This window comes from Mustela lutreola, chromosome 7, assembly GCF_030435805.1.
Source record: "Mustela lutreola isolate mMusLut2 chromosome 7, mMusLut2.pri, whole genome shotgun sequence".
NCBI classification, from domain to species: Eukaryota; Metazoa; Chordata; class Mammalia; order Carnivora; family Mustelidae; genus Mustela; species Mustela lutreola.
In genome coordinates, this window is record NC_081296.1 from 27,818,706 (window position 1) to 27,843,924 (window position 25,219).

Here is a 25,219-nt window from a genome sequence, read left to right on the forward strand (position 1 = left end):
TGCCAGAGGGCACCCCTGAAACTCCTAGGGAGACAGCATTCAGCACTCATGGAGAGGCCTAGGGACTGCTCTGGGCTGTGGATGGAGGTGGGGTGTGTGGCAATGCAGAGGACCCTTGACCCAGGCTGACCTCCCCTCACCCAGAGTGGGTGTCTTGTCCATGGCTTTGTGGCCCAATGCCTAGAATAGAGCCTACCTGTAGGAGGATGGCCAGTGTGAGTGTGTCGGCTGTGGGGGTGGTGTGGGGGTGGGTAGTATCCCAACAGGGATCATGGAGAAAGCCAAGAGATGTGGAATCTCAAAGACTGGGGCAGAATCCTCCACCCCAGCTGGAGGGGAATAGAAAGGGAATGGGTGCTGGTAAGTGACTGACTGCGGCATGTGGTGGGACTACAAGAACATTCTGCATCATTATTTGGTCAGAACACAAATCTCTTAAATGTCATCAACACAATCTGCCTGACAGAATGATTCCTTCCTGCCAGGAGACCCTCTTAGAGTGCCCTGACCCAGATGGCCCTTACAGAGCCCACCGCAGGGAAGCAGGCCAGTAGTCTTCCCACAGGGCACCAACTTGATCAGTGAGAGGGGAGTTTATTTAGAGTTTCGGTTACAGACACCCGGGGTGCTCAATCATCCATGCCAGTTTACGGTTCCTCCTAGCAGGTAACAGAGACCGTCTCTCTCAGTTCCTTCTTCGTTACCTGGAAAGACGGTTTTTTTCCTACCCAGGCCTCAAATTAATTTGGTGAGAAATGGCCGCTCTTAATTTTGTGCACAGGATGACCTCGCCCTACCCAGCCCTCTTCTCAGGTCCTCAGGGTTTGAGTGCCTGGGCTGCCGTCACCCAGTCACCCAGCAAGGTCCCCTTGCGGCCGGCGGACACGTGCAAACCGTCCGAGAAGGCAAACCACCCAGGGGGCTGACCCAGGCCTCCGCCTTCCGGTTCAGGGGCTGCCGGCGAGGGTCCGGAAAGGGTCTTGCGGCGCTTGATTCCGAAGCAGTAGAAAGTAATATACTGGCCTCTCCAGAGATGGCCTAGGCCTGCAGAAGGATGGTGGGGCCGAGGGGATGAGGGTGGGGGCGCCGGCGAGAGTCAGGGGCAAGTCGGCAGGGCCGGGACAAGGAGTACGCGGGCTGGGCGCCGCGGAGTATTTCCTTCGGGAGGCCCAGACAGAGGGTGGGTGGGGCGCGGTGGGCGGGGTCCTCGCAGCTGGTGGCGTTTGAAGCCTTCCCCACCGCCGTGGGAGAGGGGCAGCCTGGAGAAGTTGTTGGCAGCAGGCCGGGGCGGGGAGGAGGAAGGGGCCCCGCGTTCCCTGAACAGCGGCGCCGGTTGCACCAGCACGTAGTTCACTCCTGCAAGCACAGTACGCGGTGGGCACGTCACGGTGACCACGCTGGCAGGTTAGCCACCAGCCGGCGGCCAGTCCGACTCCGGCCGACATAGGCTCACCCGCAGCGCTATCCCCTCGGGGTCTCCGGCTGCTGGGTCGGGGAATCAGCCGGTCCTTCCTGCCGGAGCGGCCTCGCCCCACCCGTGACCTCGCTCCCAGCCGGACCGCACCGAGGTCCGGAGCTAAGCAGAGGGAGAGGGCATGGAGGGGGCGAGCGGCCTGCGCCTCGAGGCGCGGCCACCTAGGAACCCTGCTACGGCGGGGTGCCCGGGGAGTTGTTCCGCCCCCAGGCCAGGCCGGCAGCCCCACGCCCAGCCGGAGCGGACACGCCTCCCCGCGTGCAAATGCAGCTCTGGAAGGAAAGAGAGAAGCGGAGGCGAGCCCCCACGGAGGCGCGCCCATCCCCGGCGCCCCTCACAGGCGGGGACGGAGGGACAAAGGGGCGCCCTCTCAAGCGCTCGCTTCCACTCCAGGGTTCGAGGCTGTCACCGTACAGAACCCTGGCAAGAAAATGCCCCGCGGGCTCCCCGCTGCTAGGGGGGTGGGGTCGGGTGGGGTAGGGTGGGGTGGGGTGGGGAGCGGTCCCCGCGCAGCCACGCCCCGGCCCGCCGCCCTCAGACGTCCTGCGTCAGCGTGCCCGGCTCTCGGCTCAAATTTCCGCTCCTCCTCCCGCGGGCTAGGAGGGCACGCCCATTGGCGAGCGCAGGCCCCCAGGCCGGGTCGGCCCCTCTGGCCGCCTGGATTGGTCCGACGGCCTACGGACGAACCAACGGCGTCAGCCCCTGTCCTAGGCCACGCCCCCTCCTCAGCCGCGGGCGCGCGACCGCTCTATCCTGATGATGCGCGCTCTGGGATCCCCCGCCCCCTCCGCGCGCGCAGTTCCCCGCGGCCGCCGCCGCCTGTAACCTGCGCTGCCAGGATGTGGCTGGGGGCTGACGTCGGGTCCAGATGTGGCCCCGGCCCCGCCCACCCCCGGGGCCGGGCCGCCCACACCGAGCCGCGGCGCGCACGGCGGCTGTCCCGCCTGCCACAATGCGCGGCGAGGCTGCGGCCGCGACTTGGCGAGGTAGTCCCTAACGTCGCTGCTCGGCATCCTTAGGACAGGCCGCCCCTGACGCCGCGCGGGGACCCCACTGGCCCGCACCCTCCATGCGTTCACTCTTTGGTGCCCGGCCGGGCGGGCGCCTTGCGGACGCGGAGCCGCGCGGGTGACGGCAGAGGCGGCTGCGCGCCCAGCCCAGCCCGCGGAGAGGGCGCGCCGCGCCCCCGCCCCCCGCCCGCTCTCGTGAGGCCGTGGGTGCGGATGCGCCGCTGACGACTCGCAGCGACCAGCAGTGCCGCCGGCCCGCCGGCCGGAGCCCGCAGCATGGCAGCCGCCGCCTATGTGGACCACTTCGCCGCCGAGTGCCTCGTGTCCATGTCGAGCCGCGCGGTCGTGCACGGGCCGCGGGAGGGTCCGGAGCCTGGACCCGAGGGCGCGGCCACCGCTGTCGCCGCCACGCTGCCCCGCGTCGAGGAGCGCCGCGACGGCAAGGACAGTGCCTCGCTCTTCGTGGTGGCGCGGATCTTGGCGGACCTTAACCAGCAAGCACCGGCGCCCGCCCCGGCGGAGCGCAGAGAGGGCGCCGCGGCCCGGAAGGCGAGGACCCCCTGCCGCCTGCCGCCAGCGCCGCCACCCGCCCCCGAGCCGGCCTCCCCTGGCAGGGAAGGTGCTGCGGCCGCGCCCCTCAGCCCCGCGTGGAGCGAGCCCGAGGCCGAGCTCGAGGCGGGGCTGGAGCCGGAGCGGGAGCCAGGGCCCGCGGGGAGCGGCGAACCCGGCCTCAGACAAAGGGGCCGGCGGGGCCGAAGTCGCGCAGACCTCGAGTCCCCGCAGAGAAAGCACAAGTGCCACTACGCGGGCTGCGAGAAAGTTTACGGGAAATCCTCGCACCTCAAGGCGCACCTGAGAACTCACACAGGTCAGTAGGGCCGCCCCGGCGCCCCGAGCGCGCGGACGGGGACAGCGCCAGCCACCGGGCCACGCCCCCGGAGCTGCCGGCGGCGCGGGAGGGGCGGTCGGGCGGGGAACGGTCGGGGCCTCGCCCCTTCCCCCGCCACTAGGTCCAGTGGTCGGCCCCGCGCGCGGAGCGAGGCGGGTTCGGGAGCTGGGAGCCGGCGCCCGCCCGGCGACCGCGCCCCCGCCGGGCACGCCCCCTCCCTGGGCACTCTCGGGCGGGGCCGCGGGGGCGGATGTCGTCATTGGGGCTGCGGGCGTAGACCCCGCGGGGGGCGGGAGGGGTGCAGCGCGGGCAGGTGCGGACGAGCTGGGTGGGGACCTCGCGTGCTGCTCCGGGAGCTGGGCGGCGAGGGCGCCCCGGGGCCGCGGGGGAGGGGTGTCCTGGCCCCGGCCCCTCCCCTGCCGGCCCCTCCCCCGCCGGCCTAGCGCGCTCTCGGGAGGGGAGAGCCCGCCCGGCCCGGCCCGGCCCGGGCGAGCGGCGGGCGAAGTTCACGCGGGGACATGGCTCCCTCCAGCCACTCGGCACATTCTTCGCTCTCCTCTTACTGTAATTTTTCCAGCGTTCTAAGGTTTAATTTGTCGAAACCAGAGCCAGCAGCGGCCTAGGCGGGGGGCGGTCCGGGTTCTCCGCCGGAGGCTCTTTGTGGGAGCCCCGCCCATCCGGCCAGCGGGGGCGCGCCCGACCCGAGAGGGCTCTTAGGCCTGGGGGCGCTTTCTCCAGAAAGGAGCGCGCCCACTCCACTGCCGTTTCCAACGCGCCGCCCTCTTCTCTGCGCTGCTTTCACCTGCCAGGCGGCACCTGCACGGGGGACGGTCGGTCTCAGAGGACCATCGCCTGACCCCCGACCCCCGGGCAGCCCTCCCCTTCCCATGGGCTCGTCGTTTGTTGTTTTTCGTTTTCTTAAACACAACGGTGGGATGCAACCTTTCTCTCCCAGTTTGGTTTAAAGAATTGTGTATTTTTCCTGGGCTCACGCCAACTCTTCTGTTACACTTAATTCTTCCACATTTGGACCAGGTTAAAAACCCGTATAAATAAAGTTGCCTTGTTACCAACGATTTAGACTTCACATTTATAAAACAGTACAGAAACTGGTTAAAAGACTGGCGTAAAAACGGCATTCCTCAAGACCCTGGAGCTGAAAGACCCCTTTCTCCTGGTAAATTTGGAACTGAGCTGTCCCAAGGTCTAAAGGTGTCGAGACCGGCGGATTTCAGACAAACCTTTACCTCGGAGGCTGCCCCCGCGGTTTTGGTCACTTGCTGTGAGCGCCCTAAATCACGTGGATGGTGGTGGGGTCGAGGGTGAAGGCGGGGCCATTTCTACTCATTCTGAGTCAGAATTAAGTGTGTGTGGACAGAGATGGGGGGTGGGGTTAGTGTAGGGATGGATGTTGGTTCAATTTAGGAACGTTATTGCAAGGGTGGGTGTGGCCGTAGGGGAGGGACCAAGCTAGGTTGGGATCCTGGAGCACCCAGATTACGGGGGCGGGGTCAGTGCGAGGGCCTTGGCTCGAGGACCGATTTGGGGCGCGAGGTCCGTAGTGGACCGGTAATTTAAGGATTGGAAACTTCGCAGCCTGCTTCACTGTGGCCTTCCAGCCGACTAGCGGGGTTCGAGAATTGCGGAGGGGCTGGCTGAGGGGCGGGGCTCGCTGGCGTGGGCGGAGCAGGCTTGGTGGGGGCCTGAGCTGGAGGATAGCTTGTGGGTTGGTTCACTCCCTAATTCAGACTCCAGTGTCCCTGAGCGGGTCTCTTGGCGAGAGGATTAGAGGCGATGGGAAACCGGGTCTCCCCCAGTGGGTGGAACCCAGTCTCTCTGGGGTGATTTGAAACCCCAAACAGGCAAGAGAGGATGGACCGCACTCTGGCTGCAGTGTGCTGAGTCTAAGAGCAGGGAGCCAGCCTTGCCCTCCAAGTGTGTCCTACCTCCACAGCAGATGTAGACCTTCGAGTCAGGAATGTACAGGGTTCCTTTGGGGGCCTTGGAAATGTAGATTTCCAGGTCCCAGATATTGACCTCCCACTGAACACACAGTTTAAGTGGTGTCCCAGGTGAATCTGATTATGAACCAAGAGCCTGCCTCTTGAGGGTGTCTGGTTCAGCCTCTGGTGGAGGGCACCTCTAGGGAGCCCATTTCCAGCCTGTGCCCAGGTGTGCAGAACATAATTAGCTGGTGTTCATAGAGGGGAAGGGGGTAGCTCACAGGCTACTGTGGTGACTGAGAGGCCAGGCTACCCTGGAAAGACCTGAGCAGCAGACATTGGTTCTGAGGTTGCTGTGGTTTGGTTTGTGGGCTTCCAACAGCTTTCGTGGCTGGGGGGTGGGGGGGGTGGGGGGTGGGGGGAGGGTGGGGGGGGTCCCTGCTGGCAGTGGTTCAGGTCATGTCAGGCCTTTTACTCCACTAGGAACCACCACCACCACCCCACCCACCCATAGTGATTTTATGGCAGGGTGTGTATATGTGTGTGTGTGTGTGTGAATATCAAAACCACTTTAGCCAAGAAGGCAGTTCCCAGCTTGCTCTGTCTAGCCCTGTGGGCAAGGACAGGTCCCCAGACCTTGCAGCTTGGTGATGTCTCCCCTGAACACTTGGAAAGTGTGGGAAATGAGGCTATGAGTTTGAGAACCCTTTGGGAAGTACAGGGCTGAGCCTTGACTCTAGGGAGACCCAGCCTTCCCTGACCCTGCTGTGGTCTCCCACCTACACTGCCTGTCCAACTGAATGCAAAAGAGCTGCCTGTCCTGGTGAGTCGTAGGCCAGTCTCCTGGGGACTGATTACTCTGTTACATTAAGATAATTGTTGATATTATAGCAAACATGTGATGAAACAAAGATGCTAAGGTTTTTGCAACTCAACACACTTTTTTTTTTTTTTTTAAGCCACTTATTTGGCTAGTCAGAACTTCCCAGTCCAGATCTGGGAATTTGCTAAGTCTTGCCTTGGGGAATAGCAAGACCAGGAACATATTTTCTTGGAGGCTGAAGGGCTTTGATGTGAACATTCAGGACTTGCAGAAGGGAAGGCCTGGGGGGCCCTCTGAGGGCAGATCTTCCCTCTGAGCCAGCCAGGCCCTTCACCTGGAGATTCCTGCTTGTTGTCTGGAGTGGTGGGGCTCGGCAGGCCCCAGCAGAATGGTCACTCAGTCTTTTTTGGCAGAGATGCCTTGAATACATTCCTACCTATTTGTTTCCACAAAGAATTGTTTTCAGAATGCCTCTGTGCCCTGTTTTCCCTACAGCACGAGGAGCTAAAACATCCGATTGTGAGCTGCCTAGGCTGGGTCCATTTTAGCAACTCTGGGGGCCTGGCTGAAAAGGGGGATACTGTGCTGTACGCAGCTCCTCCCTCCTGCCTAACTCGGGAGAGACACATCCCTGGTTACCTGGCCCTTTTGGGATAGGGGTGGAAGTAGAGTAAGATTGCCTTCTCTCAGCCATTTCCTGTAATAATTTGGGTGGGGTTAGTTTGAAGTTTATCTTGAGCCTCCAAACAAGGGATTTGATCATGAATGAGATTATCGGGGCAGGGTATTTAGGCTCCCTCCCCCAACACAAAGTCCTGCCCTAGAGCCTGGTTTCCAGCCACGTTGTTCTCCTGGGCCCCTCGCAGGTGCCTTCTGGCGCAGCCGCCTTGGACCAGCAGCCTGCCGGGTAGAGTGTGAGCCACTTTAGCTCTCCTTCACCCCGGGCAAAGCCAGGCTGGCACAGAGCCAGCACTTTGTTCAGGATACAGGCAGGCTGGCAGTTCCCATCCCTGCTCCCTCATGGTCCTAGCCTGTCAGGGGGCCTAGTTGTGAAATTCTTCAAACAACACAGAAGTGTGTAGACAGAACGTGCCAGCCTTCCCCTCCTCTGGCTAACCACCCTCCCCACGTGTTGGTGTATCCCTTTCCAGGCCCTTGTAACGGATTTATGTTATGCATGCACACGCAGACATTTGAAAAGTACACATGCAGGATCCTAGCAAATACATTCTACCACAGGATTCTGTTGTGTGCTTGTTTAACAAGGCACCTTCGTTCTTTTTCCTGCCTGCGCAGTACTCCACATGGCTGCACGGTCCACAACCTGTGAACCCCTCATCTGCTGGAAGGATACTGCAATGCCTTTCCTGTGTTCTGCTGTTTCGTGCCTGTAGCAGTGGACTCTGGTGTGGGTGTCGGTGCAGGGGAGCTGGCATTTCTGTAAGATCGAGCCTTGGCAGTGTTACTGACCGTAGTGTAGACGGTATTTCAAAGCACTGTGGAGTTTCTCTGTTGACTTAAAAGACACATTATGTTTTTAAAGGAAATAGCACATTATGTTTTTAAAGGAAATAGATGGAGGTCTTGGTCTCCCCAGTACTGAGGTTCCTGCTGTGTTGCTGCCCTTTTTTTTTTTTTTAAACTTCTCCCAGTTCTCCTTTTGCACGTGTGAGATTGTCATATTGAGAACACTTTAGAACAACACGAACAAAACCGCCATTACTCTCTCACGCCTCATGCCCTCCCACCATCTTTACTTGGCTTACCCTGTGGCCCCAGCCGGGTCAGGTGTGTGCCTCCTGGCTTGTTGGCACTGGGCACGGGGCTGGGGTGATGCTATTTGAAACTCTCCCTTCTCTGGCTAAAAGAGGGCTGGAGCCCCTCCCGTGTGAACCAGCCGCTAGCACCACACTTGAGTGAGCAGAGGTCCTGCGTGTGGGGCATCAGATCTGGAACACAACAGAGGTGGGGCCCTGCCCCTTCAGAGGAGGTGCTCTGAAGCCGGCTTACCGAACCCAGCTCACAACAGCCCAGACACAGTGAGGGCCCCTTTGCTCTGACCTCGCTCTGAATCCAGTTGGTCATTGGGTTCCTAGATGTAGCAAATCGAAAGGGGAAGAGGGAGATGTGTTGATAGCAGCTACAAGTGAGGAAGGAAAGAAACCAACGAGGTATTAGTATGTGTTCATCTGTATCTGCTTGCATCCTTAAGTATATAACTTGAGAGGCCCATCAAAACCAAACAGAGCTGAAACACAGGTGGGGCTGTCAGTGCAGGGGTGTCACGCTCCCCAGCAGTCCCCAAGGCCTGTATTCTGTCATAACTGTTATTTAATAACAGTGATCTTGAGGTATCAGGACACTGTTAATGTGTGTCTTGTCTGTGCTTTAGGGAAGCAGTTAAGCTACTTTTTGAAATGAAAACTTCTAGAAGGTTGCACTCATCTCTCAGAGTTGTATCTAATGCTTGTGGACTGCCTTCTTGGGGCAGGCATGGTTCCGTCTGCATTCGTCTCCAGTAAGCAGTTTCACCTTCCCAAGGACCCTTTGAAAAAGGCGCTGCTGTTGTGACTAGTCTTCAATACAGATGCCAGGGCTCTGATGGGTTAAGAGATCTGCCCAAGGTCGCACAGCAAATGAGGGGGGAGCTGAGGTTTGTGCACTGTGGGCACTGCTGAGTTTAGGTACCCACCGCCATGCCCAACTGCGACTCTTGTCTGGACCTGCGTTCTGGAGCATGACAGGTGGGCAGTGCCTCAGGGGATTAGAAGCCTGTGTGTCGCCAGCATGCTGCTCCCCCCAGCCCCCAAATTCTTACTCTGAAATACAGTGAACACTCAGACATTCTCGTAGACTCATTGGTTAAATATTTTGTCACCTTTTCTTTATCATTTTTTCCCCCTTCCTCCTCTTTTTTTCTCTAAGTACTGTATCTTGTCCCTTCCCTGTCTCTTCTCTGTCTTTAAATAGTATGTGTTATGTAACATACAGTCCATATTCAGTTTCCCTAATGATTCCCAAAATGTCCCTTATAGGATGCGGGATCCAGTTAATCACACATGGCGTTTGGTCGGCCTCTTCAGTTTCCTGCTGTCTGAAGGAGTCCCCTATCTTGCAAGCCTTTTGCTGCTTTGGCATTTTAGGGCCGCAGGCCAGTCGTCTTGTAGAATATCCTACAGTCTGGGTTTGTCTGGTTGCTTCCCCTGATTACATGCAGCTTAAACAGACTTTGGTCGAAAAGGAGACAGGGTAGTGTTGGGCATGTACCACCGTGGGAGCAGGTGATGTCAGGTCACCTGGTTGCTGGATCACATCCGTGGTTAAGGCAGTGTCTGCTGGCTTTCTTCTCTATAAAGGGACATTCTTCTCTTGATAATAGGTAACTCTTAGGGTGACACTTTGATACTGGGTTTTGGGAGGATTAGGGTGCTGCTGGGCTTGTGTGTCTATCTGGGTGCCTGGTCACCTTTATTCAACCCCCTTCAATCTGGTGCACCTGGGAGGTTTGTGCTGCTTCTTTCAACTTCCTTGACTGGACAAGCACTGGGGTTTCTGCGTCCCACTGTTGGGAGCCCTTTTAAAGTCAAAGGATAGCTCAGCCAAGTTCTAGGTGCTCTCCCTTCCCAGACAAACAACACGCCCTAATTTTACTTCGAATGAAAATGTTTCCAGGGGCACCTGGGTGGCTCAGTGGGTTAAAGCCTCTGCCTTTGGCTCAGGTCAGGATCCCAGGGTCCTGGAATCGGCAGGGAGCCTGCTTCCCCCTCTCTCTGCCTACTTGTGATCTGTCTGTCAAATAAATAAATAAATAAAATCTTAAAAAAAAGAAAGAAAATGTTTTCAGATGGTATTTATAGCCTTTGTTTTGTTTGTTTGTTTTTCATTTAGCCCACCAGCAACCTGACTTTGTGGCCACAGGTGACCCATCCTCCAGGCCTGGGGGGGGCCTATAGCCAGTGATACCCTCAAGGTCCTGGTGGGTCTCTGCTTGCTTTCCAGAAAAAACAAATACTGATCTAAGTCCACACACCTTAGTCTGTCTTACTTCCCTTTCATAGCCCCAACTGGGATTATTTCTTGAGAAGTCAGCTTCCCATAAAATGGACTTAGACTTTGGAGTGTTCTCTCCAGTTTGGCAGTTTTGAAGGAGCTGCCATGGCAGGACTGGGATGGGAGGGTGTTGGGCGTTTGGCTGCCAGGGCCCAGGGTGGGACCCTGAGCTCGGAAGGCCTTGGCCCCTGCTCTAGGTCAGTGTAATGGAGACTCAAATGCTAACTTTTTACTTTGTTGGCAGTGATTTGACACTAGGCACTTGATGTAAGAAAAGCTCTGCCATTTGGCTACACACACACACACACACACACACGCTATCCTGTTTGTTGTTGCGTTCAAACCTAGAACATGTTTATATGGGACGTGTGATCCTGTGATTCTGGTTTGTTTATTCACTTTGACCTTAGGGTCACTCTGAATCCTATCTTCCAGCATCTGTGGGTCAACCAAGGCTTCTTGGAGGCATTGGAGTTCCCTCAGCTGAAAGGAGGTGGTGGTATAGATTGTCTGCTTTACTGACCCTCCTGCCACTTTCAGTGCCCCAGCACTGATGTGCCGTACCCCCAGCTCTCGTTCCCTTCCGACCCACGGCCTGGGCGTCATCCCTGTTTGCTGTTGCTTGTTGTGTGCATGGTGGGAGCAAGTAGCCTTGCTCAGTCCATAGTTTTAACTAACATCATTCTGGACAAACAGAACAGAGGGTACGGATGGTATTTTTTGTTGTTGTTGTTTGGTTGGTTGGGTTTTTTTTGCGGGGGGGATCTGTTATTGTTCTCCTTTTTTGAAGTTCATCACACAAACACACTTGCTAACCAGGAACTTGGCCATACTCCGTAGTGATTGGCCACTCTGTCCCAAGGTGACCTGCTTGGAAGAGCACTGAGGCTTGATGCCGCAGATTAAATGTCCCTGTGCTGCTGCGCCTGGGGCATGGCCTTCCCTGCATGGGTGGGTGACCCATGGTCCCTGAGCACAGGAGTTAGAGCCCAGGGTACATCATGGCAGAGCTTTGCAAGGATTGGGGGCCCAAATAAAAATCACTTACCAGAGAGCACGTGGCTTGGCTCCCGCATGGGGCTCCTGTCCCAGGAGCTTCTGAAGGTGGAGTTCTGGCACATGCCTGTGTCCTGCAAACACCAGCCAACTGGAAGGAAGCTTGGGAATGGAGAGAAGATGAAGTGGGCTCATAGGAGCTCAGGAGGCTTATTGCCCCCCACCCAGGACTGCCACAGAGACCTGGAGGGACATAAGCAAGGTGATGGCCAGACAGCTTGGCCCATGGTCAAGGACCCAAGTTGGGGCCTCCTGACATTCTTGAATTAGGTAGACCTGAGCTCATTCTCCTGGAGTAGAATAGGTTCTATCATATAGAGAGGAATTTCCACCCCTGTGAACTCCTCTGAGCTTTTACACTTGTCTTTAACTCTCTTTAATGATAAACATGTTCACACAGAAGAGGGTAAAGGGAACTTGATTTGAGGCTAGGGGTAGAAGTTAGTTAATGGCAGATGAAGAGTAGAGGTTTTTGCAAGGAGGTGTTGGGAAAGAGAGGAAACAGAAGAGGCTTAGAGCTCTGCCCTTTGTGGGGAGAGGAGCGGGGGCCCAGGAACCTAGGTGTGTTCTTGGCACCCAGTGATGCTTTCTTTGCCTGGGCCATTCGCTGGGCTGGTTGTTCAAATCCATGTCTGGAATCAGGGGAAGGGTCTGGACACTGGGTGTTGGCACCATGGGTGCACCTCAGACATCTTCCCAGTAACAAACTTCAACATATTTTCATTGAAAGAGAAATAATAAATATGAGCGAATTGCATAGTTGCCATTGTAGCAAGTGTTGGGCAGTCTAGCTCCTTAGCAGTCTCTCCATTGTCTTAGTTAGCACTCCGCAGTCGGCTTCCCTGACTTGCTGCCTTGTTGTCCTCATTCCCCCGACCGGCCGTGTCTGGTTTGTCCTCTGGTCATTGGTGTCCCCTGCCCTGGGCCCCAGCCCCAGTGGTCTCCTAGCAGGTGTGCTGAATGGCCTTGGTAGGGTTGGTGGGGACTCAGGCCCTGGAGATGCCATGCATAGGTCCCCTCTGATTCCTCCCAGAGATCTTGCCTGCCTCCTCTGACAGGCTCACACCCTGGATTTCCATCTGGATCTCTGGACCCTGTGGTGGGAGATGCAGCCCCTCCCAGCAGTGTGTGAGGGTCCACAGGGACTCCGGCTCCTTGCTGCCCTGTGTGCTGAGGGCGGTTCTCAAGGCTTCCTCATCTTTTCCAGGATACCCCTTTGTGGCTGCTTGCGTGGCACTTCCTGCTTTCTAAAATTACTTTGCTGCTTGGCTTTATGCATCAGGGGCTCTCAGGAGGGTCTGAGGGGCTTTTCAAGACACTGGCTTTTATTGTGATGAAATGTAGTCTCGGCATTTTTGTGCCATGCCCTCTTTGTGGAGGGTCCGTGGTCCCGCGACAGGCATCTGCCATCATGGGCATCTGTGGTGAGCACGAAGGTGTTTGTCCTGAGTTACTGTCAGGCCTCTGGGTCTTACAGGAAATTCAGCCTCAGCTTCTTTGAGGTTCTGATTTGAAGCTGTCCTTCCCTAATGATTGGTGGGTATTTCATGTTAGCATATTGCTCACTTGCTTCATTCTAAAGTGTACTAACTTTGGTCTTCTAAAACTTCTACTTTCCTTTCCCTTTCCCTGATCTCACTCATCTCCTTAAATATGAGCTGAGCATTTAAACTCCTTCCCATACCCAGGCCCTCCTGTCCCACATTCAGCATCACATATGGCCCCAGAAGACATATTCATGTGTGTGCGTGTGTGAACGCGTGTGCACTGTCAGCCGCCTGCTAAAGCTCAGGGGATTGTTCCTTTGGAAGTAAGCCAGTCACAGGGCATCTGGCCGGGTGGCACAGGCTGCCTCGGGGATGGCTTTTTGTCCATGATCCCCAGTAGGGCTGTTTTACATCCAGGCTGGTGCCTTACAAGAGCACAGAAGGAAGGAGCAGTGCATGCTGGGCAGGTCTGGCCTTCAGGGTAGAGTGGGTTTCCTGGAGCCCAGCTGAAGCACATGCATTCCTGGTCCCTGATGAAGTCCTCCTTCTCAAGCCATTCTGCCCTTGACCTTTTCCACTGGGGCAGGTAGCCTGGTATAGGGGCCTGGCTGAGGCCAGGGAAATGAAAGCTCTTTAGCTCCCCAGCTAAGTGTGCAGCCCCATGTGCCCTCATTTCTTATGCTTCCTCCCCCTTCCTCCTGCTCCTTCCCTTTCCCTAGTCTTCCTCTCCCTTCTCCTGTCCCCCTCCTGCTCTCCCTTCCCTTCCCTTCCTCCTGCCCCCTTCCCCTTAGTCCAGCCCCCTCCCTTCCCTAGTCTTCCTCTCCCTCTTTCCGCTTCTCTTACCCTTTCTCCTCCTCCTCCTCCTCCTCCTCCCTCTTTCCTGACACCTTCCTTCTCTCCCTTCCCTTCCCTTCCCTTCCCTTCCCTTCCCTTCCTCTTCTCCCCTCCTCCATCTCTCCCTTCTTTCCCCTTTCACCTCTTCTCCTTTCCCCTCCCCCTTCCCCTCCTCCCCCTTCTCCTCACCTTACTTGCACCCTAGGATATAAGCACTTTTTAAATCTGTCTTCAGGGGTTTCCAGCCCACCGGACTAAGACTGGAGGTGTGCTGGGGAGTAGGGCCCTGGGGGCTTGAGAGCTGTTGAAGACGCCTCTCCTTGGTGCTGTAGCTCTGGCCCTTCCCAGCGTGTTAGCCCGGTGGGCTGTTCCTGGGCAGACAGCTTCCTCCTACAAACTGGGAGGTAAACACTGGGTCACCTCGGCAACTGGCAGAGCTGGGGCTCAAAGTGCTTGTGGTGAGAGTTCTCATTGTCTCAAGTTTCTGGGATGCTGCTCTGTTTTGATTTTTTTTCTTTAATTAGCTGGAGTGACTAAGATACCAAAATGCCTGACCCGGTTCCTATAATTTCTTAATAAACCTTTATATTCCGTTTATAGGAGGAATGTTCCTTCCAGTGATTCATTGACTTTTTCTTTTAAACTGTGGCGAGGCAGGGCGGGGGTGGCACCGAGGGCCCCCACTGCAGACAGCTGGCTGGGCCACAGGCGGGGAGCACTGGCAGGGGTCCAGACACCGGGAGCACTTATGTAAACACCACACCAGGATTGTATTGGCTTTGAGGTTGAGTAAGTTCCATGGAAAATTTAGGGGAGATGCCTCTTAACTCGGGGTGTTCGGATGCCTATAACTGGAGCTTCTGGAAGCCATCTGACAGACCCTGAAGTCTTTCTGAGCCCCAGCAGTGCTCTCTCCACCTGGGACGGAATTCTCGTGGGAGGCCGCCGTGTGAACTAGTTTTACACCTCAGGACCAGGTGATGCCCTGGTGCTTGCTGTTAAACAGTAACTGCCATGTAGGAAGCTTGGGCTGGCTGAGCCAGGTCATGCCTCCAGCTGGCTGTCCCAGGGAGGACCTGCCAGAGGGCTTCTGGGCCAGGCAGCACCCGGGGTGGGGGGTGAAGTATCCTTTAAGCAGCCTTATAGTTGACACCCAGCCAGGGATCCAGGGTCCCCTCTTCATTGAAGGGCCTCTTGGTGCCCTTCTATCTACACAGACAGGCTGAATTCTTGCTGACTTAGGCACGGCTGCCCTGAGGCCGCTCTGTCTTCTTCACAGCCAGCGAGCCTTTCCCTGCAGCAGGGGCCGTTGCAGTCACCATGGGGGGACAGTTCCCCCAGCCCCAATGTCTCTGTTGGTTGCATTTATTTTGTGGTGAGTCTCTGGTGTTACCAGTTCTTGCCCTGTGCCTTTCATCTTCTCCAGATTTTTCTGTCAAGTGCTGGGCAGCCTCCTTACCTGGGTGGGCACTGAGAAGACTTCTTGTCACCCTTTCTCCCTTTTTCTAAGAGACCCTTTTTGAGGCTATGTGCAGAATTTGATTTTTTTTTTTTTTTTTTTTGTGAAGAATGTATTTTTTTTTTTATAAAGTTGGTGAAAAGACACAAATTAAAGGTATTAAACTGTGTGAAAAGTGTTGGAATTCCAAAGTCCTAATCCATTTGGGAGTTTTGTCAAAAACCCAGTGTCTCTGTGCACTCTGTAAGCCCTGCCTAACAACCTGGGCTTTGGACCTGGAGCCCCAGCCCAGTGCCGCGCTCCCCTCCCCACTGTGCTGAAGTTGCCGTGTTCCAGGCAGCTTTCCTGGAGCCTCTCTGTTTTTATGGGAGAAAGCCCTTTTTGCCTGATACACTTTGTCATTTGAACAGAGAGACAAAATGGCGTGTTGTCGAGGACTGGGGTGGAGGGGCTTTGGAGCGAGGACAGAGTGAGCCTCAGGCTGGTGTTCTTCTGTGGAAAGCAGGTCGGGGCGTGCTGACCCGGAGCGGGAGGCAAGTGTGCCCTGCTCCAGGGGCCTGGTGGGAGGTGTGCGAGTGGCATGGCCTGTGCCCTGTGAAGGTGGTGTGTGCCGGTGGCTTTTGCATGTGTCCGGGTGGGGCATGGGTGTGTCTGTGTTTAACCTGCTGGAACAGAACTTCATCCACTGCCCCTGAGTGACCATTTTTGCTGCCTTCTCTTTTGGACAAACAACAACAACAACAACAGACAATTTAGAACTCCTTTTTTGAAGCTGGTGCCAGCTCGTACCTCCACCCTCCGGCCCCCTGTGGAGGGCCCCAGGCCAGAAAATGCCCATTTTGGCAGTGGGAGGATGAAGCCGGAGCCTGGCCATGGAAAGCCAGTGTAGCTGGGAGGTTCTGGGAGCATCTTGTTGCTATGGAGACCTGCTGCCGGGGGAGCTGCGCTCAGCCTGGGGAGTAGCAGCGAGGATCTCAGGTGTGCCTCATCTAGATGTTACCAGGTGACGGAGCCCTCCCAGGCCCCAGCTGCACCAGGCCTGACAGTTTTTAAGGCTCAGAAGCAGCTGGCCTGGGACCTTGAGGTGACCCCGTCGCTGGTCACCAGAGCAGTTCTGGTGGGCTCCAGCAGAGATGGGCACCCGGCTGGCGGCTCCTCCCTTCGCAGGGTCGGTCTAGTGGTGACAGGTGCGGTGCCAGCCCTGCCAGGCGACTCCACCCCTTTGGAAGTGGAAGGACTTCCTGAGTCTGTGCAGTCTTTGGAGGAGGTTGCCCACCCCTCAGGGAGGCCCCGGTGCTGGGATGGAAGAGTTTGGTGACCGGCCGCCCAGCTCTTTGGCCCGGGAGCAGCAGAGACTGTGTTGCTGGGGGCCTGTTTCATCCCAAGTTCGAAGTGACTCCTCAAGGGGAGGGCACAGGGCTCCACTGTCAGGTGGCTGGGAATCCCATTCGGGACTTACATTTGCTATTTTTGTAACTTTCCTGGGCTTCTCTGCTTTCAGCATGCAGTCTACTTGTTTGCAGGAGTGATTGCTTTCGTGAGCTTTGGGCCATCTGTGCATCCCCCCGCCCCTTTCTTTTCTTTCTTTTTTTGAGGGGAAGGGGGACAGTTTGCTAGATATGAGAATTGTTTCCTAAAGGGAAGCATAAAAGCATTCTTGAGGCTGGGTTTTCAGCTTTTGGACCACAGTTTCATACTTCTTTCCTGCTTGCTTTTCATCTCCGTCTGAGTGTGTTTGGCATCGAGATGCTTCCTGTGTGGTCTGAGGTGAATATTTTGAATGAATATAAGGACTAAGGGCATCACTTCTGAGGTGACACCTGGGCACCAGCCTGGCCTTCCTTCCTCTCTCCTGGTACCTCGCTGTTCTGGAAGGTATTTATGAATGTTGGGTAGGGGAAGGGGCTTCCCGGTCTCCTGCGGACCGGCGCCTCTGCTCTGCCAGGCGAGGCCACTGGGGGCCTGGGCTGTTGCTGTGCCCTGCTCGTGGGGTAGGCTGTGTCCCTTGCATGCTGAGCACAGGGGCTGTGGTGAGCCCCCTGAGCTGGGCACGCCCCCAGCCCTGCACAGGACGGTTCAGGTGTCTCAGGTGTAGTTGCTACAGGTGTCCACTCGACATCTCCCCTGGAGAGGAACAGTCCCAGGTCTGTGATGGCCACATTTGGGTGTTCTTGGAAGTGCAGAGACAGTCGTGCCCCTGTCCTTCTCATGGGGTGCAGGGGCAAAAGCCAGGGCTGTCTGTGCAGAAAGGTGGGCAGGTGCAGCCTCCAGTAGGGATTCCCGCAGGCTGCTCCCAGCGTGGAGAAGACCAGAAGGCTAGAGAGGTGTCCAGCCTTCTGTGCGGCCCACAATGGTGGAGGCATGTCAGCTGGTGGGTGGCCTGAGCATTCATGGGCTCTCGCAGGGCCATGTGACCACCTGTGCTAGCCACATCCTGGGCCACAGGAGTGCAAATGGGGTTGTCATATGTTAGGGGACCATTTCCAGCCACAAGGAAATGACCTGGAAAACTTTTCTGCTTACATTGTCCATTATCAAGAGGGCCAGCCCTGGGTGCTCAGCATGCCCTCTGGGATTTGGATGTTCTGACTCTGGACTGCCTTGACTCCTTGGAAGACAACCTTGCAAAAGCCAGGTAGAAATCCCAACGGCACCTTGAGCTCCCAGGCACAGAGTGTTGGTGTCTCCTGTTCCTGAACCAGTTTGGGAAGGGCCTTAGGAGTCAGCCTTCTCAGTTTTTCTGGAGGGCAGAGTCGCCTTTCTTGGGCTCCTGCCCAGCTCCGAGATGCTCCATGTGCTTGTCCTGCTTTTGTGTCTCTTCGTGGGGAGATATCTTACTGTTGCCCCTCCCCCCGCTGTACCTCCTTTCCCTCTGGGTACATTTTTTGTAATAGTGTGTCTCCCTCCTCCCAGTGAAACAGGTCACACCAAGCAGAGCAACAGGCCCATGCCTACTCAGTAACTACTTGTGGCACAAATGGCTGGGTCTTGGGGATGACACTGATCTTGGGGGATGCTCCCTGCTCTAATGTTTGTGTCCCCTGAGATTCTCAGGTTAAATTCTAATGCCCTGTGTGTTGATACTTGGCAGTTGGGCTTTGGGGAGGTGATTAGGTCCTGAGATCTCATGGATGTGATTATTGCCCTTGTCCATTGCCTCTTCTTCCTCGTAAGAACACAGTGAGAAGACATCAGCTAGGAACCAAGGGAGAGGGCCCTCCCCAGAGCCCAACCATGCTGGACCCTTGATCTTGGCCTTCCTATCCTAGAACTGTGAGAAATACATTTCTGTTCTTCTAAGAAATCCTGTTGGTGTTATTTGGTGGCAGATTGAGCAAACTAAGACACTCCCCAAGCCCTTTGGGCAAATACCCCAATACTTCCCCAGCTATCTCAGGTTAGCACCTGGTACCCATGCAGCCCGGAGCCCTTCCCTCCAGCTCCAGAGGTGGGACTTACTCTCCCAACCCTGTTCATACAGGTGGGGGCACCCTCAGATCTGTCCTGACAACAGCCTGTACCTCGAGGCCGGATGGTACTTGGCCTCACCCCCTCACTTGGCGCAGGGCTGGGTGTCAGCAGAGCAGTCTCCTAAGTGTCAGCATCACTCCCTTAACCTGAATTTGCAGGCTGTTCCACTTGAAATGGGTGGTGGCTCAGAATTTTCCATGCCCCTCCAGTTAGCTGGGGTTCCAGGGTGGGGGTTGAGGGTGTTGGGAGCAAGGCCAGGACCCAGCAACGGCCCAGATACTCACCAGACATGGTTCCTCAGTATCCGAGCTGGTGACCTTTCTCGTGGGGTGGCCTGCTCTTGTCCCACTGTCATGGGCTGGATCCATGGTGGGGTGAGGGGTCATCCCCTTCTCAGGAGGCTGGCCTGGGTCTGTTGACCCCAGTGATAAGGGAGAACACTTCGAGGTCTGGGCTGTCATTCCACACCTTCCCCAGGGCCAAACATGGTGGTCACAGGATTTGTCCTAAGAATGTGGGGAATGAGTCCTGGTCCTTGAGCTTATAGGGGTTTGTTTGTTTGTTTTCCCTAAAAGCTGCAGAATATTTCCTTCAACCAAATCCCATGGTTTCCAGTGTGGAATGGAGCTGGGGAGGATTGCTTGTAGGGGCTGGAGGGGTTTTGGCTATGGCGCCTTTTATCACTGAGCACTCTGGGTCACTCTCCACATACCCCTCAACGATTTGGCTATGGCGCCTTTTATCACTGAGCACTCTGGGTCACTCTCCACATACCCCTCAACGAGGTTGGCTGTGTTGTCCCTAGGCTAGCGAAGATCCTGCTTCTGTACTTCAATGATTTGGAGGGGAAGAAAGTGGATGAATGGGGTTCAACCCCCAAGGCTGCAGGCTAGGTACAGGCTAACCCTTGGGGCTGGGCGAGGGAGGTGGGCCCTCAGAGTCTGGGGTGGGTAACTTTTGGGGTCTGTGGTCACTGTTCTCTCACCTTTCAGAAGGTTGCCACCCTGGCTGCCCAGGCTTTAGTCAAAGGTGGTTGGGTTTAGGGCTCTTTGGGGTCTAGCAAGCAGAACTAGTAATGACACCCTGGCCCCAGCAAGGGGCAGACAGGAGGTACACCAGGTCCCAAGAGAGTGGTCAACAGGGTCTTAACCCACCCGGCAGGCTGGCTGAGTGGCACTGGGCTCTCAGGAGTGGGGAGAAAAGGTGGTCAGGGGTCAAGGTGATGGGCTGGCAGGTGTGGGAGTGGGCTCATTCCAGCCAGTGGCACACCCCGGACTGGTGTGTAAAGCTGCATTTGTGGGGTGTCAGCAGACAGTGTTGGGGTGAGGGATGCAGGGCATGGGATTTTGTCCATCATTCCTTGAGCGCCTCAAGGGTCCTGGCTCCAGTTGGTGCTTCTGCCCCTTTACGGGAAGACTCGGTGTCTGTGAGGCCAGTGCCACATGGCCCTACCCCTGTGCTGCTCTGGGCCTGGGTTGAGGGGGGTCTGTGTCCCTCACTCCAACCCTCCTTTACCCTGGGTGCTCCACCCATCCCACTCAGCCAGGTCTGTCCCTCCTTCACATGCCTTCTCAGAAGGCCCGGGGTCGGGGGGCAGATCCAGGCCCGAGTGAGCACTGTCTGCCCAGCAGTGTGTGACCGAGGGGAGGGGGGGTGTCGCACACAGGAAGTGAGTGTGAGGAGAGCCGGAGCAGTGAGCTGCCCCTGTAGCCGCCTTTCATTGGGGACTGGCAGTGCCCCACCCAGCTGGCATGCTGTGCCCAGGGGTGTCATCACAGAGATGCCAGGCTAGGTCTCCTGCGGCCTGAGGTTGCCGTGCCCAGTTGTGCCAGCACACTATCTCCGGGACCAGGGGTGAACCTCCCTGTCACAGGACTGACCACAGCAGTGCTGGGCCAGCGCCCAGTTCTCTGCCCCAGGGTGTCTGCTCAGCCAACCTGGTGGAAGATCTTCAAATGTTTCTAGCCACGTGAAATCCCATTCACACCACCCATGTACAATGGGCCAACCTCGCTGGGGTCTCTAGCTGCTCCCCCCACCCCGCTCCCACCAGCTCATTGTTTCTGCTGCCCCCTGGGTAAGGTTTCCCAGCACTGGCAGTGATGACACATCAGCTTGCTCTGATCCCGGTTCTGAAGGAGAAGTACCAGAGGGCAGACATGTCCCAGGACATCCCCAGAACGCAGATGGAGCTTGTGCACAGAGGTACTAGGACACCTGAGTGCCTGTGTGTGTGCCCAGTGTGAGCCCTGGTCCTGGCACATGCCCCCATTTGCCCAGTGCCTCTCATGAGTCTCCGGTCTATCACCATAGGAATCCAGGCCTGCTCTGCAGGGAATACTACTAGGTCAATGGTTTTGACTCTCTTGTCTCTGGGAAGATCACCCATCCCTAGTTCCCAGAAAGCTCCCTCATCTTTTCTCTGAAACTTGGAGCTTTCGCTCCCTACCCCCTGAGTCAGGAACAGAGCTGTCCTCAGCAGGCCCTTCACTTTGCCAGCCTGGGCCTGGGCCATCCCTCCTGGCTCCGGGAAGCCTGCACACGAGGCCCTGCTCTGGCCTTTCCCCAGTCGTAGCGTGGCTCTTTGTTGTCTCCCACAGGCCTGCACCCTGTGCTCCTACATCCCCATCCCGCCCGTGACGCCATGCCACCTTTCCTTTCTCTTCCTTCTCCTCAGGTCCTTCCTGGTCTCCTGGCCTCTCAGGGTCTCCGGGGCTCCCAGGCTAGGGGCTTCCTCCCCCACAACCACAGCCTCTGCTCTGGGATGGGCCTCCCATGAGGCAGTGACCTGCTTTGTCACAGCGGTTCACTTCCGTACCTTCTTTTCTCTTTCAAAGGCATCATCTTCAACTGGAAGAAGAAATGAAAACACCACCTGTGCCTCAGAACCATGCAGTTTCTAGACAGGGATGTGCCAGGCACTCGGTAGCTGGGCCTGGCGCATCACTGCCCTCCCCTCGGCACTGCACTCCCACCTGGTGCAATCAGGGTTTGGAGTCAGCGGCCAGGTGGCTGAGGTCAGGGAAGTGCAGACTGGGGTGGTGGTTTGGGTGGGTGGCAGGGGAGGGGGGCCAGCCTGAAGAGTCAAGCACAGAGGGGCTCTGGGTAGGAATCTCAGGTCCCTTGGTCATTGGCCTTCAGCTGGAAGTGTGGTGGGGTCAGGTCTGTGTCAGGGCTCCAGACTCAGTAGGTAGGACGAGGAGTACTCGCAGGCTTGAGAAATGAGGTTAGTTAGGCAAGGAGTACGGGTTTGGACACCTTCCTGCATCAGCAGGTTTTCCCCCAGAACTGTCCTGGCAGTACCAAGGCTTCCAAGGAGAAGGCTTCGGAGGTTAGTCTGGGAACCACCTGGGAGTGCAGGGCCACTAGGCCACTGATTTCTGTGAGACGAGCTGAACAGATGGGTGGTCTGGGAGGTGTGATCTCTGGTGCTTATCTGGGCGGGGTGGGGGTACTGGGGAGAGGGGGTCTTTTCTGAGCAATGCTTATGTTGTTGAGGGGTTGGTGTGCAGGGGGACTGTGCTTGGTGTGGGAGCAGGGAGGAGCTGCCCCATCATTGGGGTGGGGTTGGGAAACCTGACAGGCTGGGTAGCAGAGGACAAGTTAGAGGGAGGGCTAGGGGCCTGTCTGCAGAGAGGAGGCGTGGCCTTGGCAATGAGAGACAAGCCCCCTTGGGTCATGGAGATAGAGGGGATTGTGTTGCTCCTGAGAGATGGTGGGGTGGGGAAAGAGGTCCTGTAGCAGCCTCTTGCCTCCGGAGTCTGGATTGGGGTGGGGAGCACCAGAAAAGGGGAGAAGAGAGAGGGAGTCCACATGATTGGGAAATCAGGGGGAGAAGAATGAAGTAGGTGTCATGGTAGCTGGCACGTCCTGCCCTTCTGGGTTCCCTGGCCTCCCAGGTGCTGTGGCTGTGTGCATGGCCCCTCCTCCATGGGCAGCTTTGGTGGAACATTCAGGCATCTACTTGGCTTCTCCCAAAGTGCACGTTCCTGGGGCCAGCACCCTCCAGGCTGGGATGGAGCTGGTCCACACTGAGGATGATGAAGTTCTAGAACCTAGGTGAGATTCGGTGGGCTGAGGTCTGGAGCCGATGACCAAGAAAGAATTCTTGAGACATCTTTGGTGCAAGATGGTTTTATTAAAACCAGATGGTTTATTAAAGCACGGGGACAGGACCCATGGGCAGAAAGAGCTGCTGCCCTGGGTTGCGAGAAATGGCAGGTTACCCTGTGGTTGGGGGAAGGTTAGGGGAAGGGAGGTTTCCACGGAACTTTCATATGCTAAAGAGGGCCTACAAGGTGCCAGGATATGGGAGGCCTTGCTGCTTGATCAATGTTGTCTTTTGGCAAGCCATTCACATTTCTGCTATCAAGCGTCTTTGTTAGTGAGATTTGGGTTTTAGAAGAAATTTAACTTTATTTAGGGCTTGAGGAACTGAGTTATTTGCCTCTGGAAATTGTGCTATTGATAAGGTAACTTCTTTGTTTGTAGATCTCTAGGACATTTGTAAACCAAGGGAGACTCTGTCTTGCAGGATGTGATCTCTGCAAGTTAACTGTTTGTTTCTCCTTTATGGCAGTCAGGGGTGCCTGAGGAATGTCACACACATTACCGAGGGGAGTGGGTGGAGAAGGGGGTGCAAGGTGCCAGCTTTTGCTTTGTCTTCAGCCAGCCTCCTGCTCCCTCATCAAGGAGGAGATGTGTGTTTCCATGCCTGCTGTCTCCTGCTTGGTTATTCCCTCCCCTGGAGCATCTGCCTCAACTCGGGCAGCTTCCTGCTGTTCATCTGGGCACCTGGCATCTGTGGCTGAAGGCACAGCCCACCCCAGGTTTTCCTGCAGGTGGAGAAAAGTGGAAGATGCTCAGGTGGGCCGTGCTACTCAGGATGGCCGCAGGAGCAGTCCTGTGTCAGAGGAAGAGCAGGCCGCAGAAGCCGACAAGCGCGGGCAGGCCCTGCTACTCCTGTGAGCTTGGTTTTGTGCTGAAGGTCTGGGGGTCGGCCCATTCTGTGTGCTTTCGGGGAAGAAAGATGTCGTGCATGGCACACGCACACAGATTGTTACTGCAAGTGTTCGGTAGCTGCGAACAGTTCTGCAAATAGAGCGTCAAAACCAAGGTGAAGCAGCACATGTGGTTTTACCTCCTGGAGGGCACTGCTGCTCGGCCGTTCTCACCTCCGGCAAGCCGGTAACTCACTGCCACTCAGCCCAGGAAGCCCATCCTGGAGCCCACGGCATGGCCGACCACGAAGGCGGCACATGGCCGGCCTGCTCAGGGCCCTCCTGGCTTCCTCTTTCAGGCTGTAGCCAAGCCTCTGTGCTTGGGCTCTGGGGTACAGCCTAAGCTCCTGATGTTGTCTCAGGAGCCGGGGCGTGCAGATGGGTTGGGTGAGATGCTGTATTCCCCAGGGGCCCATCACCCCCACTTGCAGGGGCTTTTTGATGCCTGAGTTTGAAGGGTCATGGTCTGTGACTGTAATTCCTTCTGGGGGAATCCCCGGGACCGTGGAAATGCTGCCCAGTGCTTTCCTGACTTAGACAGGTCCAGGTTTAGGCATTGTTTCCCCAGAGCTGGGGATGGGCCCACAGCAGCTGCCCCCCCTCCCCCACAGCCACCTGGCCTGGCCCATGTGATAAGCATGCTAAGCATGTGTCCTGCTGGGCTGTGGTGGGAGGAGCAACTCTCTCCTGAATTGAATGGTGCACAGTCAGGGAGGCCAGGGATCAAAAGTGCACTTGACTCATGCCTTGCCTGACCCTGGACCTGAGTCTCCAGGCCCCCGACTGGGCACTGGCAGCGTCCAGCCTCCACTCACCTTGGATACTCCCACAGGCTGTGTGATCACGCAGGCAATGCCTTCTTCATGGGGTCTAGCAGGTGGTGAGGAGGAACTGGGCGCCCACCAGGCCCCTGGGGGGCGGGTGTGGGCCAGACTTGGGTTACTGTTTTTGGACCAGGCGGATGGGGGTCCTGAGTCAGGAGCCGGGGTCCTCAGGTGCTTGAGGTAGCTTTAGGCTTCTCTCTCCTGGGGCTGGAGGGCTTTAGGGGCAGGGAGCGGTCACAGCTTCCAGCACCCCTCCTGCCAGTGCAAAGTTGGGTGTGAATTAACAGAAAGCAGACAAGTTCAGATGTCCCTGGAATTCCACATGAAGCTAGATGGTAGAACAAGTGATCGGCCATGTGTCCTTGGCTGAACCAGAGGTACTCGGATTGTTGCTGAAACTGCCAAGTCCTCTGAGAAACTCTTGCAGAATTTGTGAACATTTCTGCGGATGATGTGGCTCTTCTCCACCAAGTAAAGCCCTACAGAGAATTCCCCTGACCTCCCAGAACTGGGAGGGTGGTGTGGCATGTGGTCTTCATCTTTAAACCAGTGTGCAGGTTGCAAGCCAGGAAGGGGAAGAGTCTGCTCAAGTCCCAGTCAGGGAGTGGGCATGCTGGATCCGGGATCCTAGCTTGGGGAGGGGACAGGAGGGCTAAAACCAGGTCCCACAGGTGCCGCAGGCCCATGTTTCAGAACCTGCCCTGGGCTCCTCTGTCTGGGTCACAGGTAGACATCTGGGAACTGCATCTCATTATATATCACAGGGGGAAGTGTGTGAGCTTCCAGGCGGGGATGCCCCCCTTAGGTTCTGTTTTCATCAGATGCTTAAACTTGAGGTATAGGGAGCTGTGTCCCCCAGGATGTGGGGTAAAAGAAATGAGGCCTAGGGCTTGGTGCTT

The 25,219-nt window shown here is 56.6% G+C and overlaps 1 protein-coding gene across 1 annotated transcript in view; it reads left to right on the forward strand.

Annotated features, from left to right (window-relative positions):
• Positions 1-2,271: 2,271 nt before the first annotated feature.
• KLF13 (KLF transcription factor 13) overlaps positions 2,272-25,219 on the forward strand; it is a 51,216-nt gene continuing 28,268 nt past the window's right edge. The window contains exon 1 of the mRNA XM_059180211.1: positions 2,272-3,352. Coding sequence (XP_059036194.1) covers positions 2,761-3,352 — 592 coding nt within the window. The 5' untranslated portion in view covers positions 2,272-2,760. The remainder of the gene's footprint in view (positions 3,353-25,219) is intronic.